The sequence below is a fragment of the Xiphias gladius genome, chromosome 17, assembly GCF_016859285.1.
Source record: "Xiphias gladius isolate SHS-SW01 ecotype Sanya breed wild chromosome 17, ASM1685928v1, whole genome shotgun sequence".
Lineage (NCBI taxonomy): Eukaryota > Metazoa > Chordata > Actinopteri > Istiophoriformes > Xiphiidae > Xiphias > Xiphias gladius.
In genome coordinates, this window is record NC_053416.1 from 2,465,735 (window position 1) to 2,488,189 (window position 22,455).

Sequence of the window (22,455 nt, forward strand, 5' to 3'; positions counted from 1 at the left end):
GCAGTTGGGTTTCTATTCGATTTATTCACTTACTTGTTCTTCAATCCATATTTTGCTGTTCAGGTCAGAGCGGACTAGAACCTTTCCCAGTATTGGTAAGGACACGCTGGCACTAGCAACAAGAAAATTACCAAACCCTAGTTTGGTCGGCGCAGTCCACCGCCGGGGAGGATTGCTCTTGGGAGGCTTTCTCAGTGGGCTCCGTTGGCTTGATCTGCCTTCCTGGGTTCAAATATTCTCCTATGATCTTTGTGGCATGCTATCAATTTATCTTTTTGTTCCATCTTTCCTGTCTGTCTTAAATGAAAAATGGTCCGGCACACCAAAAAGGGACATGCTTTCCAAGTCCTCGCAGGCAGTTCTGAGAAAAGGCACTCTCCCAAGGGCAGATATTTCAATAGAGGCCTCATAACATTCGAGCCAACCCTGGAGGCAAAAGGCTGATGCAAGCTACAGGCAGTAGCTTCAGGCTACTGAGGGTCCACGGGGCAAAGACAGACGCAGAATAATATCTGCTCCCTCTGAGCAGCTGGGAGGAAAACATCAAAACACAAACAGACTCATTACAAAACAGCCGAGGCGGAACGGGTCCGACCTCCTGGAGCGACGTGCAGAGGGCGGCTGATCTCTGAGCCCTTTTCAGTCGTGACCCTGTGATCTGGTGGAAGCTGTGGAAGAGTGTCACTCACAGTGGCTGAAGGTCGGAGCTGTTTCAGTAATGGCAGAGAACAAATAAGAGCCCAAAAGGAAAGAAAGCCGAGGTCAAAGGTGCAGTTGAAATAATCCCAGAGCACAACTATAGAGGAACAGAGGGTGAGAGTGTTGTTTGTTGGATGAAGTGTGTGGTTTTTTTTTGTTTGTTTTTTTTACAACTTTCCAATTAATTTCCTAAAGCTTCCCTGTCTGTCTCCCTCAAGGGTGAATGTTTTTATGATGTCTTTCTTTTCCAGCGAGTTCTTGTTAGATTTAGCTTTTGCAGGTCATGACCCCGAAAAGGTGAAAATCCTGAAGTTGAGCCATTTTTTTTTCGTTTTCATTGGGAAAAAGTATAACGAAGAGGATGCCGGGAGTATGACGGATAAAAGCTTGGAAACTATTGAACGACATACTAACGGGTTGACGGTAACTTCCTCAGCAGAGCTTGGATGTGTGTATGGTAAATGGTGAACGGACTGAACTTACATAGCGCCTTTCTAGTCTTATCGACCTCTCAAAGCGCTTTGCACTACTGCCCCATTCACCCATTCACACACACAGAGTCATACAGGACCCTTTTTTATACATACTGTGTTTTTCTACACAATCAATTTGGGGTTCAGCGTCTTTGCCCAAGGACACTGCGACATGCGGACTGGAGGAGCCGGGGACCGAACCCGAGACCCCTCTACCTCCTGGGCCACAGCCGCCCGGAGCTGCTGTTATATCAGGTCAGGTCAAAGAGTCAGTCAACAGCCCTGTTAATCAACTGTGAAACAATGCATTAAAACAATACTATATGACAAGAAATGTTCGGATTTTGTGTTTCATTCATTTGTTTGTTATTTGTATGTTAAAAATCAATGGAAAAAGCATGAATAAAAAACTATGATATGTGCAAGACACGGTAAAGCACAATTTTGACACTGGTCCATGCAGTGGAACAAGATGCAACACATGGTCCTGCTGTTTAGACATACCTATCCTGTAATGTTAATGTAATGTAATAATGTAACTGATTCTATCTAAATCACATAATAAAAAATCTTATCCACGGGGTCAAAGTTAAATATTAAGAATGTAAGATTTCTAGAGGGTTCTTGAAACGTTTTCTTTAAAGACGATACGAGTGAAACAAAACAACACGCTTTGCAGATCCTCTGCAGCTGGTTGAGTAGAGAAACCAAGTCATCTGACAGTCAAAGTTCAGCCAAATATAACAAAATGGAGTCTTTGCCTGCAAGAGGAGGTCAACCAGTGGTCTCTGCACTTGGAAAACAGTTTCTAAAATCCCATCACTTCAAAATGTATTTTTACCTTTTTAGGCCAACACGCTTCTCGATCTCTCTCTCTTGAGAATGTTAATTCATATTTGATGTTCTTTATTGTCTTCTTCAGTTCGGAGTGTTACATTATACAAAGAGTCTCTTAAAGAGTTATGAGTTTGGCATAGCTTCGTCCATCTGCCATCTGAAACTCTGACTCCGATCCCACTTTCAGTGGATCATCCTCAGACCGGTCTCTGAGGGACCAGAGTGGGTGATGCAGATGTTGCCTCAGTCCCACATTTCACTGCATGTTAGCTGAACTGCTGCTGTAATTTGGCTGGACGTCCTGGAAAATAGAGGGGGAGGACTTGAGTTTGATTCCATTTTGTTTCAGTCACGAAGTTAAGACAGAGACTGTGTAAACACAAAAGACATAAAAACGTTGCTTTTTAAGACAATGATTTGGTTCTGCCTCGATTAAAAGTTTAATGAAAACGTTAAAAAAGCACTCCAGGGATTTAGTGTTGCCTGTGGCCACAGCGTATGTGTCAGCGTGTGCAAGCCGCCGTTCACGCTCCTTCTAACTTGCTAAATTTCACAGTCACATACCTGCTTCAAGCTACTGGATTCAATGCCAATTCATATCAATTCAATTCTATTCAATTCTATTTATATAGCGCCCAATCATGACGTCGGTGCTACCACGGCCTGTACAACGCTACGGACATTAACGGCCTTCCACTGTGCAGCTGTATCACAGTCAGCCCAGGGTTAGTAACGCTAGTCTTAGCAGCTAATGCTCCAAACTCCTCCCGGTTACCGAGGCCGGGCGTGGTTTTGTTTACTGAAACGTGCACCGGCACACATTGTTACCGAAACATGCTCAATTCAGAATGAAGGTGCCGACCCGGGGAATGAGGTCAACAAGAACTCGTCAGCAGCATTTTGAAGATCCATAATTTCCTCAAATGAAAATTGAGGAAATTATTATTTTATTTTAATTCCTGTCAGATCAGACACTAAATCACAAATCAAATCCAAATAAACTGTTTCTAAGGAATCGTTTCGATCTCTACACGTGTAACATCCGGTAGCCAGATGCGTTTTGAGGCTGCAAATGTGGCCACATCTGAACACGGGTTTATCGCCGATTGCGACTTTCGCCGAAGAGCTGCCTGACTCTAATCTCGGACTACCAGAGAAGAGGAAGTCTTTCCGGTAAAAGGAAATCATATCTGAAAGCAGACAAGAGAGAAAAGTGAAAATCTTTTTCTCTCACAATGCTTTGCCATGACCATACAGCCATCCTTTGCCTCTGCAGAATATGACAGAGAGCGAGCGCCGTAATGTGGAGTGGTAATTACTTAGTGAGTGCGTCAAAGCAGACTGGCTGCTGATAGCACATCTCGTGTGGAGGAAGGAGGGGGTGAAGACTCCCTTCCAATTACCTTTCTCTCTCTTCACCTTTCCTTTCCTCTCCCGTCCTCCTCTCTCTGCTCACTTCTTCCCCGTACAGTCCGTCCTGTACTATTATCAGGGGCCAAACCCATTTTGAATGAGCCCAGACTTAACAGAGTGGGACACGGGACATAATTGAGGGTAATGAAAGGAGTTTAATTATAATTACAACAAAGGAAAAATATCAGCAGGTAATGTTACTTTGCGGGGCCCTTGGAAACTCTGGATCGTTTCTGAACCTACGAGTTCTGTTTACGACGAAGGCAGTGTGAGGTGCGTGTGCGTGCGTGTAGATGTGAAAGAAAAGAAAAATTAATTACGAACATGAAAACATTTCTTGATAAACACAAAACAATAAGAAGTGAAGAATTATCTGCTTTCCAAACGCAGAAGGACGACATGAAGTAGACGTGCTACAGAAGGGTTTGCGTTTGATTCAGTCATTTGAACACATCTACCTTCAGCTTTGACGAACCCAGGTTCAATTCCCAGCTCAGGGAAATTAGCTTTTTACCTGAAGGTTTGTAGTTACGCTCACTGTCTGAGCCCGTCAGACGTCTGGAAGTCTGGAAAAATCAGCTGTGTCTCTGAATTACATTCCTATAGCAACTCATTTGCGCTGGCTGAAAGGAAACATGAAGTAACGATCAGATCGAACGTTTCTGCAAAGCATTCGCGGCCAACATTTGCACATGCACTCGTGGCGACTAGAAAATGATTCACATTGATCTTGAGTGATGTTTAAGGAAAAACTGTGGTCTCGGTAAAATGATGAAACCGTCAGTGGGGACTTGAAACGTGAAACAAGACACAAACTCTGGTCCGAGATATAAGAGTGAAGAAGCTCAGTGCACCTGATCAACCACAGTGACCTCCTCGCATGATAACAGAAAAGTTGTACCCTCATTACTTTCGCTGGCAGGGGACTGGATGGAATTATGTTTGCTTCAAAGTAAAGTGGGTTAAGTGGGTTGGGTTAGTGTGTGTGTGTGTGTGTGTGTGTGGGGGGGGGGGGGGTTACTGCTGGAGAGGCTTGTCCATAGGCATGGCTGTAGAAAGTAGCTGTGTGATCTCGATCCCTTCAGAGCTGCTGTAAGTAACTGCATCAGCTATAAGTCGTCACCTGCCTTCCTCCAGCTGGTTCGCTCCAGAGCAGAGGTGTTAACGTGCCGGTGATCCTGAGCACCAAGGTGACTCCCGCATCTGCCGTGAGTTGTGTACCGTATTTATCAGTGCCGTCGGCTGCCCTGCGGTTTCCTCCTGAGCTCCGAGGGGGAAACAGCACGGACACGTCGCGTGGGCGAGCAGTGCTTATTTTGGAAGGGGAGTCGGATGCGAGGCCGCTCTGAGCGGGTGCAGCTCCCAGGAAAAATATGTTGAGGGAATATCAGCCGACCCAGTGACCTACGAACCTCTGCTGCGGCACCAGGCGGCTGCTCTTCAGCTTTTCACTTGGTGGCCGCATACAGTGAACATTTTCGGATACTATTTTTTTATTGAAATCACCTCAAGTTTCTGGATGGATGGGTTCAAAAAGTATTTACTACTATTATTAGCTTTTCCTCACATTTTTCCAACTGTTCCCTTGAGCACACCACCAAGTTCTTTTTGTCGAAATGATGCTATGGCTGCCTAGGAATGCAGATTATAATAAAAAAAACTGAACTATTACATAACAATAGTAATTTAACTCTGATGATGATTACTGTATAATGTCACAGCTAACAAGCTCGTTTAATGGCACCCAGAAAAAAAATTTAAATATAGTCGATAAATTAATCGTCAACATCATGCAATTTATGGAAAATACACGTAATTTGTATTAAATAATGTTCAGCATGTGAAAACATTGGTAGGGACTTTTAAAAATTAATTTTTAGTCCCACAAAAACAAGCTTAATTAAAAACATCTATATATCATTTAAGGCTTATTCTACAGTATACAATTCTTTACTTTAAAGACTAAAAATATATTAGTTTATGTTATTGTTGACTATTGTTAGGAAGAAAACTGGGTAATGCTGAGTGCTTTTATTCAAGCGACGTAAGGGTTCCCAGCGTACCGGGGCTTAGAAAACACTACCTGTAGCTACAGTGTATTATATTATATAAACAGGCGAGAGAAAGCTGAAAGGGAAGCAAGGAAACATGTTGCGCTGTAGTCGGAACGTAGCACATCAGATACAACTTAGCAAATTAGACACAATGCTTGATGCCAAGACGTTGATAAAAAATGGTGTTATGCCAAACGCCACGTGTGTAAACATGTAGTATAGTCTACAAGCACCTATCATGTCGAACTCACAGTTTAAAAAAACACATTAAACTAAGAAGGATGTGACACTTTCAGATGAAATGTGCTAAATTAAATGCTCGGTAAATTCTGCAATGTTTGGTTGATGGCTTCTCAAAAAAAAAATTCTTATGGTGGGGTTGGGATGGGGCATATTGGACACGGTCATGGCCCTGTTTAACCCATGTGGATCGAAGATATTCAAAGATGAATTCACGGAGCCATTTCTTGAAACACTTTGGAGTCGCTGCTTTCCAGTCTGTCGGAATCTAATTTTTCTTTTTTTTTTTTAGGGCTACAGTCATAAAATGCCCACGGGCAATGCCCTTTAAAAACAAGACTAAATTGCATCTGAAAATTCTCTGATTGTCTGTGTGATACAGCTCTTTGCCCCTTCTCCCATGTGACAAACGCATCTGCAGCCAAAGTGGGTCGAAGCAAAACCGCAAAAAGGCCTGTAACTATGATTTGACCCAGCCTATCAGCATATTCCCCCTGTTTGTGTTCTCATTTACTGTCTGTCTGCTGGTAGCCAGTCAGCGTGTCTGACTGGACTGTAAATAGCTGTAGGAGCCATAATGAAGCCAATGATAGCAGTATCATGGATTTCCAATAACCTCAGTTGGGCCAATTAAAGTTATATGCAGAGTATAATTATGTATTTTATTGGTGGGGAAGGAACGATGGGTTTGGTAATGACATGTGGCAGCTTTATCCGTCAAAGGGACGAGACAAGAGACAGCTGCTAATCCCCAGCTCTGCTCAGCACTTTAACAGCTGTTGATTCACCCGTGTGTGTTGGACACACAAGTTAACATGTGCGGTTAGTTAAGCAGATATTTTACTCAAATCGTTTGTACTTAAAAGCAAAATCTTTTGTGTTACTGTAAGAGCAGAGGTGGCAAGTACTTAGACCTAAACAACAGACTAAGTCACTTGTCGGTGCCTTTGAGGCGCTACGACAACCGGCCGTTCATGGTCATTGTGACAGTCATTACTCACACAGCCACAAGGGTTTGCTTGTCTGTAAAATGTAGACAGACATCTTTTTCTGCATTTGGACAAATGACCAGTGCAATGTTTTTTTCCTGGTGAGGACAGTCTCAGTTGTGTAGACGGCACTGAACTGCATTCACGCAGAAAAATGTCTTTATATTCACAAATGTGAAGAATAATGCATCGTGCACTGGATTTTCATCTTCCATATTTTGATAATCTACATTATAATGTAGATTTCAAATACCCGATATATATGTTGAATGAAGGAAGCCTCTGCTACTTCTCGTTCTCTTTGAGTTTGTATTTGTCCACATTTAAGGTAGATGATTTGATCTGTGTACATTTTCTGCAAAACTTAGTTTCTTCTCAGAAGAGATTGAAGTTCAAATTGATGAACTTTTATTGATGAACTTTTATTCTTTCAATAAAAGGTCAAATCGATGAACTTTTATTGAAAGAATCTGCAGCTCAAACCAGGTACTTACTAATTCACAGGAAAAGCTTTTCAGTGTATGCAGTACTGTATCCACGGCTGTGTGTGAAGTACACAGAACTCTCTCTCTTATCTAACCTAGCACCGTCGCTCCTGCTGACCCAGCATTACTGCAGCTACCTGTGCTGCTCACCGCAGAGCAGCGAGTCATTCAGAAGCCGGATTCGCTCACCCGCTGCTCATTGTCTTGGTTCAGTTTGAGACGAGAGTCTGTGTCGTTGGAGACCGTCGACACTGTGATCTTTGTTCAGCAAGCATCTAGAGGACGACCAACCCTGGAGCTGACTCACTCCTCCTGATGCCACGTCTAAAGAAAGCCGACTGAGAGTAACGTTGATGTTACCTCCACATCCACATCCAAATTATAGTGGCATTAACTTCCCTCTATATCAATGTCAGTGTGCTGCCTGCATGTTTTCGTAGTTTGTCTCAGCTGTTTTGTTGCCGCCTTTTGTCTAATCTTAAGTGAATTGTAGATGAATTTAGTCCATAAATCTGTAAGGAACAGGTAACGTGGGACAACATTACTGACAGACGCATAACTTTACGAGGTGTTTCTTCTGAACAGTGGTGCAACAGGTAAATCGGCTAAATCGTCTTCTGAACAAGACATTTTTTTACCAATCAGGAGCCACAGCGTGTGATTCCACCGATGCAGGTTGTAGAATCAGACTCTATGTTAAAACATGTCCATTTATCCGTCTGCCCCATTATCGTTTAGTTTTTAATGGTTGTAAATGTAATATATTATGTCATAGTTCTCCATTTCAAAGGTAACTTTTTCCTCAGTTTTAGTCTTGTTTTTCTCGTGAAGATAGGGTCATTACTTCACAGTTTTCATTAACGAAATTAACACTCAAGTTAAACACTGATGAATTTGAGAAGTTTGACTTATTTCGTTACACTAGTAAAAAAAAAAAAAGAAAGTGTACTAAGTATTGTTTTGGAACCTATTGTAACATTACTTACTGGTAGACTGCATTGGAAATGTTCAAAACCTTGCAGCACTTAATCATGGAGATTCAAAGATAATGACACATGCAAAAACTTAACATTAAAATAATAATAGGTTTTCTGGGAACTGAAAGGGCCGTGTGTGTCTGCTGGGGCAGCGGTTGCCAAGGAGTTTGATTATCCTCGTAGCCCTGAGCGGCCTCATCAAACGGCTGTGGAGATAAATGGAGTAATTGGCAAATCACTGGCGCTCGCTCCCTCTGTGTTTCTTCTCCGGCTCTCTCCCTACGCCTACTCCCAATGGCTTTTTAGTGTTGTCAGTCACCTCAACTGACTGGAGAGCTCTGAAAGACTGAATTCGATACTGATTTTTTTCTTTTTTCTATGTGGTTCTGTCATATCTGTCTCCGGAGGGCACAACCTGTGTGCACGTTTGGCTTTTGGATTGTATTAATTGAATGAAGAACAAAGCCCACTGAATGTGTGTTAATCTGAGCCCCCATTCAACACAGGCAATTTGGGCTTCAGTATCTTGCCCAAGGACTCTTTGACATGCGGACTGGAGGAGCCGGGAATTGTACCACTGACCTTCCCTTTAATGAACGACCCACTCTACCCCCTGAGCCACAGCCCGTGAGATGTTTCGCTTAGTCTGAAGTGGACCCCGATGAGTTCAGACTAAACGTCTGAACCCAAACTGAAGTTTGGTTGGATCATTTTAGCATTGGCCCTACCTTCTTTTAGCAGCATAACCTTTTTGTTCAAAAGTCGTACATTTGGATAAACATTTACTGATGTCAGTGTTAGTATGTGTTGTATTATCCTCTTGGATTAACTGATTAATGTGTGTGCATACAAACGTTTTAATTACAACCTGCCACCATGGGATACTGATCTAGCTTTAAATCATCATTTGTAAACCTAAGTTGGTCTTATTGATTTTTAGCACAGATTAGTAAACTGTGTGAATCCAGGACATCAGTTGAAAAACAAAGCTTTCAAAAAATCCGGCAAAACAGATCCTAAGTGACCCTTTGAATACTTGCTCCAGAAGAAACCAGAACCCCCCTCTGGTTTTACGAGCGGCAGCACGAAGACGTGTCAATGTGATCATAACCATATGCACAGCTGTGACATACAGTATTATCGTCCCGATGCCGGAACTCCCCGTCCTTTCCTCTGGCACATGTAGCACAAGTCAGCGCACACTTTCCTTTTGACAAGCGCTTTGTTCCATGACAAGTTGTGTTGTGGACATTTAGAGTTTTGTCGACGTCTAGATCTTCCTGCTAGCATCACAATCAGGATCAACTTCTGGCTTTAACCCCCCCCATTCATAAGGTTTGATATATCTTACACCACCCATAAAAGCGAGGATTTAATGGACACATTTATGCTCCCCAGAAGATGAACTTTTTAAATTTCGACCTTTGTTCTTCTGCCACCCTCCGGACCGCACGTCAGCTTTAATATTTCACAGTCATAAGGCAGATTGCCATGAAATTTGCTGGGCACATTCCAATAGCGTAGCCAGAAATCATACTGTGAGTGGGCATAAAGAGAGTCAGATGGGCCTACCTCCAAGCCCCTTAGGTACTGAATTTTTGCAGAATTGGACTTTTACCACAACGTTTCTTGTTAAATCCCCAGTACAGGCGTCGGCGTGAACAAAACCGAAAATAAAATCTTAACGCGTGATGGAGGACACGGCGACAGCGTTGTACTACCCGATAACCGCGCACGCGTTCGCACGCACAAGCGGTTGGCAAACTCAACCGCAGCAGGATCAAAGGTAAACCATAACCACTGGCGCAGGCACACAGGCAACACAGCAAACGGTCAAAGAAAAAAAACAGCGGCAGTCAAACACACACCCGCAGATGCACATCGACTCCTACAGGGTCACGCTAATGTGAAGAATAAATGAAAACAGGCAACACAGTTGAGCGTCTTCCGAGACCTCTTCCCGTTTCAAGGTGGAAATCAAAAAGGACACCAGGAGCGCACGTGTGAAAATCACATCAACGATGACGGCAGTTACTCTGGCGAACATAATGGGGCTGTTTTTACAATTTGTGGGTATTAAAGTTTGATACTGACTTTAAACAGGCAGCAACAGGTAAATATTTGAAAAGCACAGAGTATTGACTTTGAAATAAATACTGCGACATAAACTATTCCCTTCTGTTAAGCAACTCACAACACTACCTGTCCTTACTACCTCACTTGTCCCTGCCCGTCCCCCCCCCATCTGTGTCTCCCTCTGTTAAGAGGAGCACTTTGCCGAGGTGGGTGACAGTAATGGACTCTGACTCAGTGAGGCTTGAGAGGATGTAAATGAATGTAGACGAGGATGAGGAGCAATTGCTCGCACAGAGGGCTCTGAAAGGTGTGTGTCGGAGAACGTCAGTGACAGAGAGAGAGAGAGAGAGACAAAGACAGTGTGCCCATGGGAGCTCTAATGTGGAAATGTACGGCCCAGTCAAGAGGGAGACACTTCAAATATCTGTTTATTTATTAACGAGACTGAACGGATGGACTGGTGAACGGGTGGGCGGATGGATGATTGATGGAACAGGAGATAGGAAAGGCAGAAATTAAAGAAATAAAAAAATGCAGCGGGATTGAGGGAAAAGGATGGAAGAAAATCAATATAATTAAAAGGGGAATAAACTGTGAATCAAAGACATGGTAGCGTCAGAAAAACGCATGTGTGTTAGTTGGCTGGTGCTCAACATCTAGCAGATTCTGTAATATTTAACGTCTTAATGATGCTCACTGCAGCTTATTTTAGTTCCCTCCTAATTATCCAGCTGTAAGAGTGAATGTACAAGATATAAGGAACAAGTTGTGATTAAATCTGTCCTTGTTGAGCATGGTCAGCAGATTTTTTTTTTTTCAACCTAATTAACACGGAGAAGTGTTTTTACAATGGTGCAAAGTATAACGGTAGTCAAGGTCCCTTGCTGCCACCATTCTTACTTACACTCCTTCTACTGGCCAAATTCCAGCCAATATTTATATGATGCATAGATGTATATACAAAAAAAAAAAAAAACTGTTGCAGGGCTCATAACTTGGAAATATGGCTTCTTAAAACTCAATTACCTGCTGGTGGGTCAGTGATTACAAATAAAAGTGTTTAAATAATGCACAAAACCCCTGGACTATTTCCATTTGATGGAACGGCGCAGGCATAAAAACACAAGAGTCTCGGGTTTGAATATATTACAGTGTAAAGGTCTTATAGCTTTAATGAGCAGGTGGAACAAGACGATATATAATACACGTGATAACTGCCAGACACTGGTGAATACCATGATTTTTCTGACCGTGAAGCCACTTAAGCGTAAAGCAAGAGAGGAGAACCGGGTGTCGATGGGGTTAGAGCAAAAAGATGTAATTACGTTACTGTTTGTTCACTGGAGCGGGCCACGATGCTTGCACAATCATCTCCCCTTCGGCTTAATGAACGGAAAAGCCGACGACAGTAAATGACTGTAAATGAATGTATATGGTGCAAGACCTTCCAATTTGTCATGACATGTGTATCCACTGCATCCTGCTGTGTCATCACTGAATATATTCTTTAAGCCGATGAGGTAATGAAAGTGTATTTGTGACCATGCACACACACACACACACACACACACACACACACACACACACACACACACACACACACACACACACACACACACACTCTTACAATGAGGCGCTCAAAATGTGTTTGAAAAGAGCGGAAAAAGACAAAATGAGTTATTTTCCTACGTGTCTTTAGCACAAATTTGTCAGTGTTGCCTAGAAATTGCTAAAATTATGTCTTTTTATAATTTGTGTTTGTCTTAAGCTCAGTCAGTTAATACATGCTTCCGCACACTAGAGTGCTGCACACTAAAGTAAGGTACTCAAACGTGCAAACAGCAGCAGCATTAATCCCTGGGCCACTTTATTTCTGTTAGAAGTAAGACTACTTTCACAAAAAACACTTGTTTCACGTGAGCTTCGGCACATCATGTAGCCACCATGTAGATAATCTGTCCGTCCTAACAGCAAGAGGGTGGGCATCGAAGGGTCCCTATGAACCACGGATCTACGCTAGCTAGATTCACTACTTGCTAAACTCCAGGTGTAAAAAATTTCATTTTTTTATCTAGAGCTCATTCCACCTAGGATGATATTCAAATGCAGAAAATACAAAATCCCAATTTTTACGAAAAGGGAACAACCTGACATCCATTTTTGTTGTCAGCCACCAACAGTGTTGTAACAACTTGAACCGCTTTGAAGACTAAAGGTGAGTTAAGACAGAAAGAAAAGTAAAGTCGTTCTGATACGACTGCGTCCGAACTGGTGCGAACATTTGTCCCCACGAGATGAAAGTGTTTTGACTGGAGTGAAAAGCGTGCACGTATCCCAGGGCTTCGTGAATCTGCTTCATAAACTGTCACTCCCCTGTGGGCAGATTACATTTCCTATCAGACTTTGCACTGAATCTCTGTCATCTCAGTAGGGTTTGGATGGTCTTTATTGTACGCTGATGCTTTGTTTGTGCTTGAATTCAGTTTTTCGTAGCGAACTAGTTTTGCCTTCGCCGTCCTCCGTTACGCCCCTCTGCTCTCACAGGAAATCATCTCTCGCAGTGGCGTCACTTGAGGCCGACCGAACAGAACGGCTCTGTCACGTCTTATCTCCTGTCATAAGCACAAAACTCATTTGTCAAGGATTACATGTCACCTTCTCCCCGCTGAGCCCTGTTGGCAAATACCAGCTCTCCACCATCATTGTCTTTACGGAGCTTGAATTTTCTCTGCCTCTGAAAAAAAAAAGAAGAAAAATCCTCCTCTTCCTCTCCTGCTAGTTTTCATCTCGCTCCTATCATTCACGAGCACCACCAGCACAGAACTGAGCCCTGCTCTTCTCACTACTGGCTCCTTATAATGCTAATATAAGCATTACATTCTTCATTTTGACACATCACATCAGCTCAGTTACATAAGTGCACATTTTCCACTGGAATGAGTAAAGCAACAAATTCCAGGTGGTAAAACGAACAAATTCGAGTTATAGTTAAATTATATTTTCCTGAAAGGAAAAAAAAAAGATTAAGGCCACTTAAAAATGTAAAGTTTTACCTTTTCACTTAACTATACAAAGGATCTAATGCTCTTTGATGCCAACATCACAAGCAAGCACGGCCAAACAAAAGCAGTAAATCTCTGCGTACCTTTGGAGAAACAAATCTGGTCGGTAAATCAAAATGTCCTCTGTTAGAGGAGCAAGGTCATCAGGACCCAGATGAAGTAACCCCACTGATTTCACGCTTTGGTTCCTGACAACCGGTCGGGGTTTCCGAACTGGCCAGCTGGTCACTCACCCATCACTCTAAGCCTCTCGGCGCCCACCACCACCTCCTGCTCGTCAGCGGAGAAGAGGAGCTTCCCAGAGGTGGATTTGACTTCAAACATCTTGCCTCGTGCTTTAAATCCACTGGATCCTAAACCGAACACACAGAAAGAGAGGAGACATCAAAGAGGAGCGACTGGAGCCAGAGCTGATTTCCTACTGAATTACCTCAGAATTTGAACATTTAAACTGCATCCAAGTGGAAGACATTCAAGATGTCCTGCAGGACTTTAGCAAATAAATACTCCAACCTGACTTTGAAACTAAACCATCAGGACTGTGCTGAACATTCATTCTGGTTTCATTCTCGTGACCACCGATTATCAAACAAGCCAGTTAAAGTATTGTTTACTACTGTGTCACTGCAGTCGATGATTATAACGTGCTGCCGGTGAGTGCGAATAAATTGTTGCGGCATAAATAATGATGAAACAGAGGCAGAGCAGCAGGTGTGCTGATGCTGATTTTTCTTGCCGTTCAGGGACAGTGGAATCATGTAAACTCAGCACTGACATATTATCGCCTTATTATTTAAGTTTTGTGTGGTGAAATCCTTTAAAAAAAAGGTCAACACTGGCGTTTTTTACATGTTTTAGACCATCGCTTCTTGCTATGCATGACATCAGTCCCGATATGTTACTTCCTTTACGTATGAAAATCAATTTAACGATAACTTGGAAGTATTTCGGGGTCATCCATCACAACAAACTCCTCCCTTCCTCTTGTCAAAGTTATGCTAGCGTTGTGTGGTAATGCACTGTAGGTGTTTCAGGGAAAACACAAAAACGAATTGTTTGTGCAACTAGTTCATCATGTAACGAAACTGGGACCGTTGTCAGGACAATGAAACGCATGGAAACGGAAGACACTCAGCGCCGGGGCCGACTGATTGACACACGCGCAATTGATTCTGTCAGTCTGCACCCGGGGTTGCGAAGTTCCACCCAACACCAACATCCACTTAGTCATCCGCCGGAAACATCCGAGCAGACTTGGTCGTCCCTCCTCTTCAGTCCCACAAGGCAAATGTCAGCGCCCCGTTTAACGTGAGGGGCACTTCCCTGCGCGTGTTTGCACACTGTGATTTCCATTCACCGAAGACTGCCATCTCTATTAGAGTGTGACAGGTGGGGAACGGGGGAATGTAAAGGAGGAAGTGCGATCAGAGTTATGGTGGAGCGGCTGAGGCCACTACTGGCACAGTTAAGGGGAACGGAGGAATAATTTATGACGCTCTAATGTTTAATCCTGGAAATGAGGCAATGACTTCTGACAGTTAGAGCAGCAGTTCCTAACCTCAGAGTCTGGCCAAAGGGTTCCGGGATAAATCTCAGGAGTTGCAAAATGATTAAAACGTCGGGAAATAAATAGATAAATCTGCCACACAAATCATGCTTATTTCCTCTTGCCTTTCTCTAATCTTTGCTTTAATGTAATATATTGGATAGTTTTACCTCATCAGACATAAAATAACTGTTCGAATGAAAATATGTGAATGGGAAAACCATGTTCAATGATCCCAATAAACCTGCGAAGCCTCCTCATTAAAAAGAAAAAAACAAAAAGATATGTTCCGAGTGGCGGTACAATGTGAAATCTGTCCGAGGAGGGCTTAACAGAGGTGCTGTTTCGTGAAAGAAAAAACATCTCTTACATGACTAATGGAACATAAAAATTCTCCTTGTTGTGCATCTGTTGCAGCTGATGTCATCAGTGCTGTTGGGTCTGATGCCTTTGAAAAATGAAAACACGTGTCGCAGTGAAAGAAAACATCAATAAACTAAACTACTTGAAAGCAGCTCGGGTTTCTCCCGCTGCGCCTTACCTGTTACGAGTTGTGTGAGCAGCTGGTTGTTGCTGCTGATGATATTGACCGACACGTTTCTGGACGACTGCAGGAACAGCGGGCGGCCCTGTGGAGAGACGGACGGGGTTATTTGTTTGGTCTGTGCTGCATTGTGGTCATTAAGCTATTCGCTATTTGTTGGAACAAGAAAGAGTTCTGATGAGGAAAAGGGAAAAATCACCTGTAGAAGACAAAATAGGTACACACTTTGAACTCTGATTAGTTTTTTGGGGCTTACGGGACTTTCACGGGGCTGTGTGTGCTGCCCTTGGGTAACCTCTCTGACAAAATGTCTAACCCCAATCATTATCCGAACTTTATCCTAATTCTCACTTTAACCTTAACCATAAAACCAAGTCTTAAACCTTAAACAGCCCTTTGGAGACACATATTAGGTAAAAGGACTTGTTGGGGCACTTTATCTAGTCCACTTCCTCAAAGTATGTCCTCAAAAACACCCTCAATGATTCACGATGGATTCTGACCTGCCACCTCTATGGTGACAGTCTTGTTAAGTTTAGGCATCTAAGACTACTTGGTTACGGTTCTGAACAGAAGGCGTCAGGGTGAAGGTATATTCATATATTCATATTCATGGATACTCCCATCAGGGGACCCGTGTACGCAGCCCCGTTCCACACACCAACACTGCAAGACAAGATGGCGACTTCACGTCGGCAAATAGAAACGCTCCTTTTTTCGAGGAAAAACGAGGAGAACGAGGAAAGAGTGTGTGTGACTACTTCGCGAGAATAAGAAGGAGGATGGGGGAACGCACTGCACAACTAGAGCACCTGACACGTGCGCCCGGTCTGCTTCTCCAGTGCAAGTGCCGTCGGCATGCTCATAACGCGTACGTCACGCGGACCCTCGCGGCCACGTGGATGTGCCAGGTGTGACTCGGCCTTTAGGTTTAGAAAGTCATCGGTCAAAAGAAACCAGGAGGACAGGACCGAGACGCGGCCTCTTGTATCTGAGTCATGCCGCAAGAATCCCGTTTTACTTCGGTCTTCGCGGTCGACAGTGTCAGACAGATCACCGGACCGGCGGGCTCCTGTGCCGACTGGGCGTCTGGGCTCGGGCCAGCAAAAAAAAAAAAGCAGAAGAGCACATAGGCCCAGAGACAGACACGTACAAACGGATGACCTCACACTCAAACGCACGCCGTGACTTTCCGAGTGCAGGGGCCTCGGCCTCCCACTCTTTCTGATAACTTCCCTCGCCCAGAGAGGCCTGCATCAATGTGTAATGCCGATCACGTCGGAGACTCTGCTCTTCCTGCGCCCGGCTAATCTTCATGCCTCAGTCAACTTCTTAATTAGAGATAACGGCCTGACCATTGTGCTGCACTCACAGCCAAGGAGGGATATGCCTTGTGTGTATATTACTGATAACATTATGGCTCTTGCCAAACTACTGAACTTCACGCAGTAAATACAGCAAACGCATGATATACAAGCAGGAAGATATTACAGCAACAATATGGTGTGAACTGAATTCAAAAGTACGAAGAAGTTTGGAAAGAGTTGCTACATAGAAGGCGTCGCGGTGATGATAATGACTTCAACATTAACTGTGGAGTCGTTTGAGCGTGTCAGGTTTGACAAGAGCACTCTGTCTTTCAAGATACTCCCGTTGAGGTGAGTGTGTGTGTGTGTGTGAGAGAGACGTAAACCAGTTGGACTTTTAAAAAGGTTCTGCTCGTGTTAGGACCAAAGTTGTTTGTGTTTGGTTTTTTTCTTTTTTTTTCTAACATTGAACATTAAAAACATGAAGATTAAAAAAAAAAAAATGTAATTCCAACAGTTACTTTTCTAAAGTCTGCCGGTCATTGTCAAAATTATTTAATGGCGAGACAATCTCCCCCCTTCCCTTAAATACGTAACGTCCTGTGTGAAGCTAGGGTGGCTCCAAAATCACAGTTCCCAAATATCTGAATTTACTGCCAATTTCCAGAGTCTAATCTGGTGGTTGTTAAACACTGCTGGGTCAGAGAAGTTTTCTGCTTTTATCGAAATTAATTCCAAGCACACTCCGTTTCACACCAGTGCACAAACATACAGAGCCCAGCTTTTATTTGCGCTCTTGAGTAACAGAGTTGCTAAAAGCCACACAACTGGGATTCAACTAAAACTTCCTTAAAACCACAGTGAGGCACTTTTCTGACAAACTCTACTTTAGGGCAACAGATTAAAACAAAAAGAAGAAAAAAAAAGTTCAACTGGAAATGGATTGAAAGCTGCCCAAACTCACAAGCCAGATGAAAACAGCAGAACCGACCAGGTGCTCTGACAAACCGAGGCTCTGTGCAAGCTCAGCACAGCTGTAGACAATGAGAGCTAATGGATGGGCGGTGACTCTTCCACGCACTGATGCAACACTGCAAACCCCCCCCCCCAAAACCACCAAACCTAACTTACTGTAAGTGTAAGAAAGGGCTATTAAAAAACAGAGCTCTGATAACATAAAAAACTGGACTCTCGTAAATGACTCGAGAAGATTTGTGCAATGATGTGTTTGCTAAGCTTTGTCTTGAAAATACCCCCAGTGGAGTTCATTTGAAAACCAGCCCTCTCCAGTGTGAGATAGCAGCGATCTCACAGGCTCATTTTCGTGTCCGGTGACCTGTAGCTCTACGATGTAAACAGAGAAAAAGAAAAAGCCCAAATTTCACCACGTTTCTCTCACGATTTTCAACCTCCGACTCCATGCCTCAAGTCTGCTGACAACACACACCGCGCACTCATTAGCTCTTATTACCGGCAGCTGTGCTTAGCTCAATAATACACAGGAAACAGCAGTGAATTCCGGTTGTATACCTGGAAAAACATCTAAGATATCAATCAATCTTTTGATTTTTTAATGCATTCAATCATTCATTAATTCGTATATTCACTCGTCCAATTAATCCGCCCACCTCATCTGTCCCCCTTTAACATTAAAAGAGAAGCAGTCCAACTCGGAGGACAGCATGTTACTGGCAATCCATCCAATAGTCAAGATGTCATGATGATCATTTCGGAGGATGCTGTTGAACTGCGACGCATCATAGAGAGAGGTGCTTCTGTGTTTTACCCTGCCCTCCCTGATATAAGTGGGCCGGACAAAACAACGGAAACACCCGTCAGAATAACCCCGTTCCGTTCAACAGCCCCTGAGTTGATCATGCAGCTGACTCAGTAGCTCTCCGGAACAATTTCAACAAAAAGTGGACACTGACACCTTCATGAAGGAGGATTTACTGCAGGACTGTTGTATTAGAATGTATTAGCTTTAGCGAGGTGTCCCTAATAAAGCGGGCGCTGAGTGCCCGACGACAGCGACTACCCTGTCGTATCGGCCTGTGACACGGCCCCGCTGATCTGACAGTTGGATCCCGAGCCAGCTTGACGACGGGGCATACTGATGAGACGGGGGGGGGGCAGTCGATGTCAGGCCACTAAGCTTGGGTAACACTTTCTCCACAGCACCGGGCTCGGGCTTCGAAACCGTCTGAGTTTGTTTGGTAGCGGCCAGCTTGTCGCTCCCCCCCCCCCCTGCCACAGACTCTCGAGGCGCCACAGAGAGCCTACCGCAGGAGCCCTTTGGGGCTGTTTGCGTACAGTACATGTATTTAGTTTGCTGTCCCTCTCCTCTTTGTTACTAAAGCAGCAGACCACGTTACTCCTAGCAGGAGGCCTCTCACACAGAGAGGAGTAGGCAGAGAGAAAAAAGAGAGAGAGAGAGGAGAGACTAGGAGAAAGACGTGTGGATTGCAGTTGGTTATAGAAATATATTTTGGAGGCAGAGCTGCTCCAAAGGCTCAAGAATGTCACTGTTTGAATTAAAGCTCAGTAAGTTGAGCCAAATGACCAATTTTCGGCAGCAGTACACCGGCTCTCTCAGAAATCCAGCCCGGTCTAATCAAAATAAATCTACTGCTTAGTGTTCAGGCTCAATTTGTTAAAAGTACACCCAGGAAGTGTAGCACGGTGTAAAATTACAGGTAGTGATTAGTGTCTAAGTGGTGGTGGACGATTAGTTGATTAATCAGTCAGTGGATTTAAACGTAAGCTCAAATGCAAGGTGAAAAACAAAGGCCAGTTGTTGCTGCCAGACTCACATGTGTGAGGATTTTCTTCATTTCTCTCCAGTTAATACAGTTGTAAACTGTGTTTCTTGACTCTTGGTTTACTAGCTTTTATTTTTACAGAGAAGATGCAAGTTCATCTGAATTACACGTGGCGTAATGAGACTAATACAAGCCATCCAGATAATTATCAAACGTCAAAGTATGGGGCAAGAAAGTAAAGTATTTTTTAAAACCATGTTTCAACAGATTTTTTGGGCCAATTGGGGGCAGCAGAGACAAGCTGTAAACACCAGCGCTGACTATTAATCTGCTCTCAAGTTGACACGGCCGGACGGCTTCTTTACACGTCCCCGGATACGATTCATCTGGATTCATGTGTCTGGAAATTGGACCAATCCAAGTCCAGTGTTCACACAGTTTGGTGCCAGGCAGGTAGTGTACACGATACGAGCGCCTTCCTATCACATTCGCAGCGTCTCCCTTCACCTGAACTGAACAAAACCAAACTCAGACTAAGACTGAGGGCTAAACAGGAAACAGGAAACAGGAAGTGTCGGACAATAGGGAGAGAGCAGGCTGCCATATGAACAGCAGCACAGCAGGGGTTTCCCCCAGTTTTATTGATTTTTTTGTCTGCCCCTTCACCTCCTCCTCTGCATTGCTATTCCTCTCACTCTGTCTGCTCAAGCTACCAGCCATCAATCCTCTTCCTGTTCTCTTCAGCTTATTTCTGTTTTGTACTACCGTTGTGTATCTTGTCCCTCCTCTTACTACGTATCTGCCCTTTCATTTCTCTAATCTATTTTTTTTTTTTTTTTCATATCCATTCTACATCTCTCGCCATGTCCTACTACTTCAACCAATTTTTCTAGTATTTTCAGGCAAATACTTTGATTTTACAGTGGAAGAAACTGGAATGGAAGCAACAAATGTTAGTCTTTGTTTGTTTTTGTATTAGCAGATATGAATACAACGGCCTGCAGCCATCTTCGATGTGCCAAATAACCTGTCAATATTTGCATTTGTGTTGATAATCAATGCTCATAAATTGGCTCGCCCCGACAGAACCCTACTAGACGTAGTGCCACATTAATACACTTGACATCTGCAGCCATCCACAGCTTTTGGTGAATCAGGGCTTTCATTTTAATATGAATATTTTACTGTGCCATGATATCTCCCTGTAAACATGTTGTGCTTGTTTGAGTCAGTGTTGAACTTGGCCGCCTCCTGTGCATCACCGCCTGTCAAAATATGCTCACTGGCTTCCCATTTCTCTCATTCCAATTCACTCCTCCTCCATCTGTCTCTCTGGTTCTGTCTCTATTACTGCTTCTCCTTCTTCTCTCTCATCTCCATCCCCATCTTTACTCTGCCGTCTTCGCTGCCTCACTCTCTCCTGCTCCTCTCTGTGCTCCCGTCCGCATCTCTCATCCTCTGTCTCGGCCCGTGTAAGGTCCTAGACAGCAGAGATAAAGCACGCCGCTCTCTTGCATTACCAAGCTATCTGTCCACTACCTGCACACAGCTATTATTACTGCAAGAGTAGGAGACACAGAGGGAGAGAGTGCCTATCACTTTATCGTGCCCATCTCTCCATTTCTCTGACATCTGTAGGCTTGGATACTCCTCCTGTAGTTGGGCGGCGTGAAGCCCCTCAGAATGTTAATTTGTGAACAGGACATACCAGGGGACCTCGGACGGACTCTGCATTTGGATCAGTAAACCCCAAGGATTCCCTGCAAGAAGGCTGACGCCGAAGTTGTGGCTCTTAGCAGCACACTGGAGATGGCGTGTTAATGATACTGGCAAGGCTGCCGGCTGGTGCATGCACTTGCTTCCCCATTGAGACCATCTGGTCCGTAACGGGAGGGCCGACGGGGCTATACGGTGCTTCTCGGGATCTTGTGTTGACTTGTTATGACGTGACATGACAGTGAATTGCACGACAGGACAAGTCTTGTTTTGATGCAACGTGACACATAGTGACATGACATAATCAACTCCTCTTGTTTCGTCTGGTCCCAGTGCGACGCAACACCGTGCAACGTACCTTGGCAAGTCACCTCAGAACTGTGTTGTTGATGTGTCCTGACATGATACGACTTATGTAATGACATGACATAAAATAGAACATTTCTCGTTCTGTTTTTCATGATGTGATGTGACAAATAGGACACGGGACACGTCATGTTTAGTTCTTGCAACGTTATGACATTTCTCGTTGTGACATGGCGCGGCATGACGACCGTCCATCCATCCAGCCACCCGTTTTCTGCCACTTATCCGGAGTCGGGTCGCTGTAGCAGCGAGTCAAGCAAAGTAGCCCAGATGTCCATGTCCCAAGCAACTTTTTCCAGTTCCTCCCGGCAGACCCAGAGGCGTTCCTTCGGTCATTACTGCTGACACTGGACCAATCCTACCGTCAATCTCGTGCTCCGTGTTGCCTTCACTCGTGAACAAGACCCCGAGGTATTTAAACTCCTTCACTAGAGGCAGCAATTTGCTCCCAACCCGAACGGAGCAATCCACACATTTTCCGTCAGAGAACAACGGCCTCAGACTTGAAGGTGCTGACATAGCAGTTGCTCCTATTATCTTTGATCCTCAAGTTCCCAAACAGGAAACACTCCTCCCCCCGGCTGCGCCTTGAGATCCTGGACATGAAAATCACAAACCGGATCGCTGACAAGGGGCAACCCAACTGGAAATGCGCTCGACTTCCTGCCGAGAATACGAACACGACACTTACTCCGGTTATATAAGGACCAGGCCGCTTGTGGCTTGTGTGTTTGAACAAAGCCATAACTTATACCAGAATAATTCCAGGCAGTTTGCAGGTAAAAATGACCAAAAACCCTCGACAACTTACAGTCATGTAGCCAGGGTTAGTTCCAAGGAGTCCGCCTTAGCTCCAGGTTTACTAGTGCCTGTACATTCCAGCCATTCCATTCTACGGTTGGGGCGTTT

At 44.0% G+C, this 22,455-nt stretch overlaps 1 protein-coding gene across 3 annotated transcripts in view; it reads right to left on the reverse strand.

The window, feature by feature from the left end:
* sgcd (sarcoglycan, delta (dystrophin-associated glycoprotein)) overlaps positions 1-22,455 on the reverse strand; it is a 334,653-nt gene that overhangs the window by 53,426 nt on the left and 258,772 nt on the right. For all 3 annotated transcript variants that reach the window (XM_040150168.1, XM_040150169.1, XM_040150166.1), the window contains 2 exons: positions 15,393-15,480; positions 13,539-13,658 (listed from right to left, as the gene is read on the reverse strand). In XM_040150168.1, coding sequence (XP_040006102.1) covers positions 13,539-13,658; positions 15,393-15,480 — 208 coding nt within the window. The remainder of the gene's footprint in view (positions 1-13,538; positions 13,659-15,392; positions 15,481-22,455) is intronic.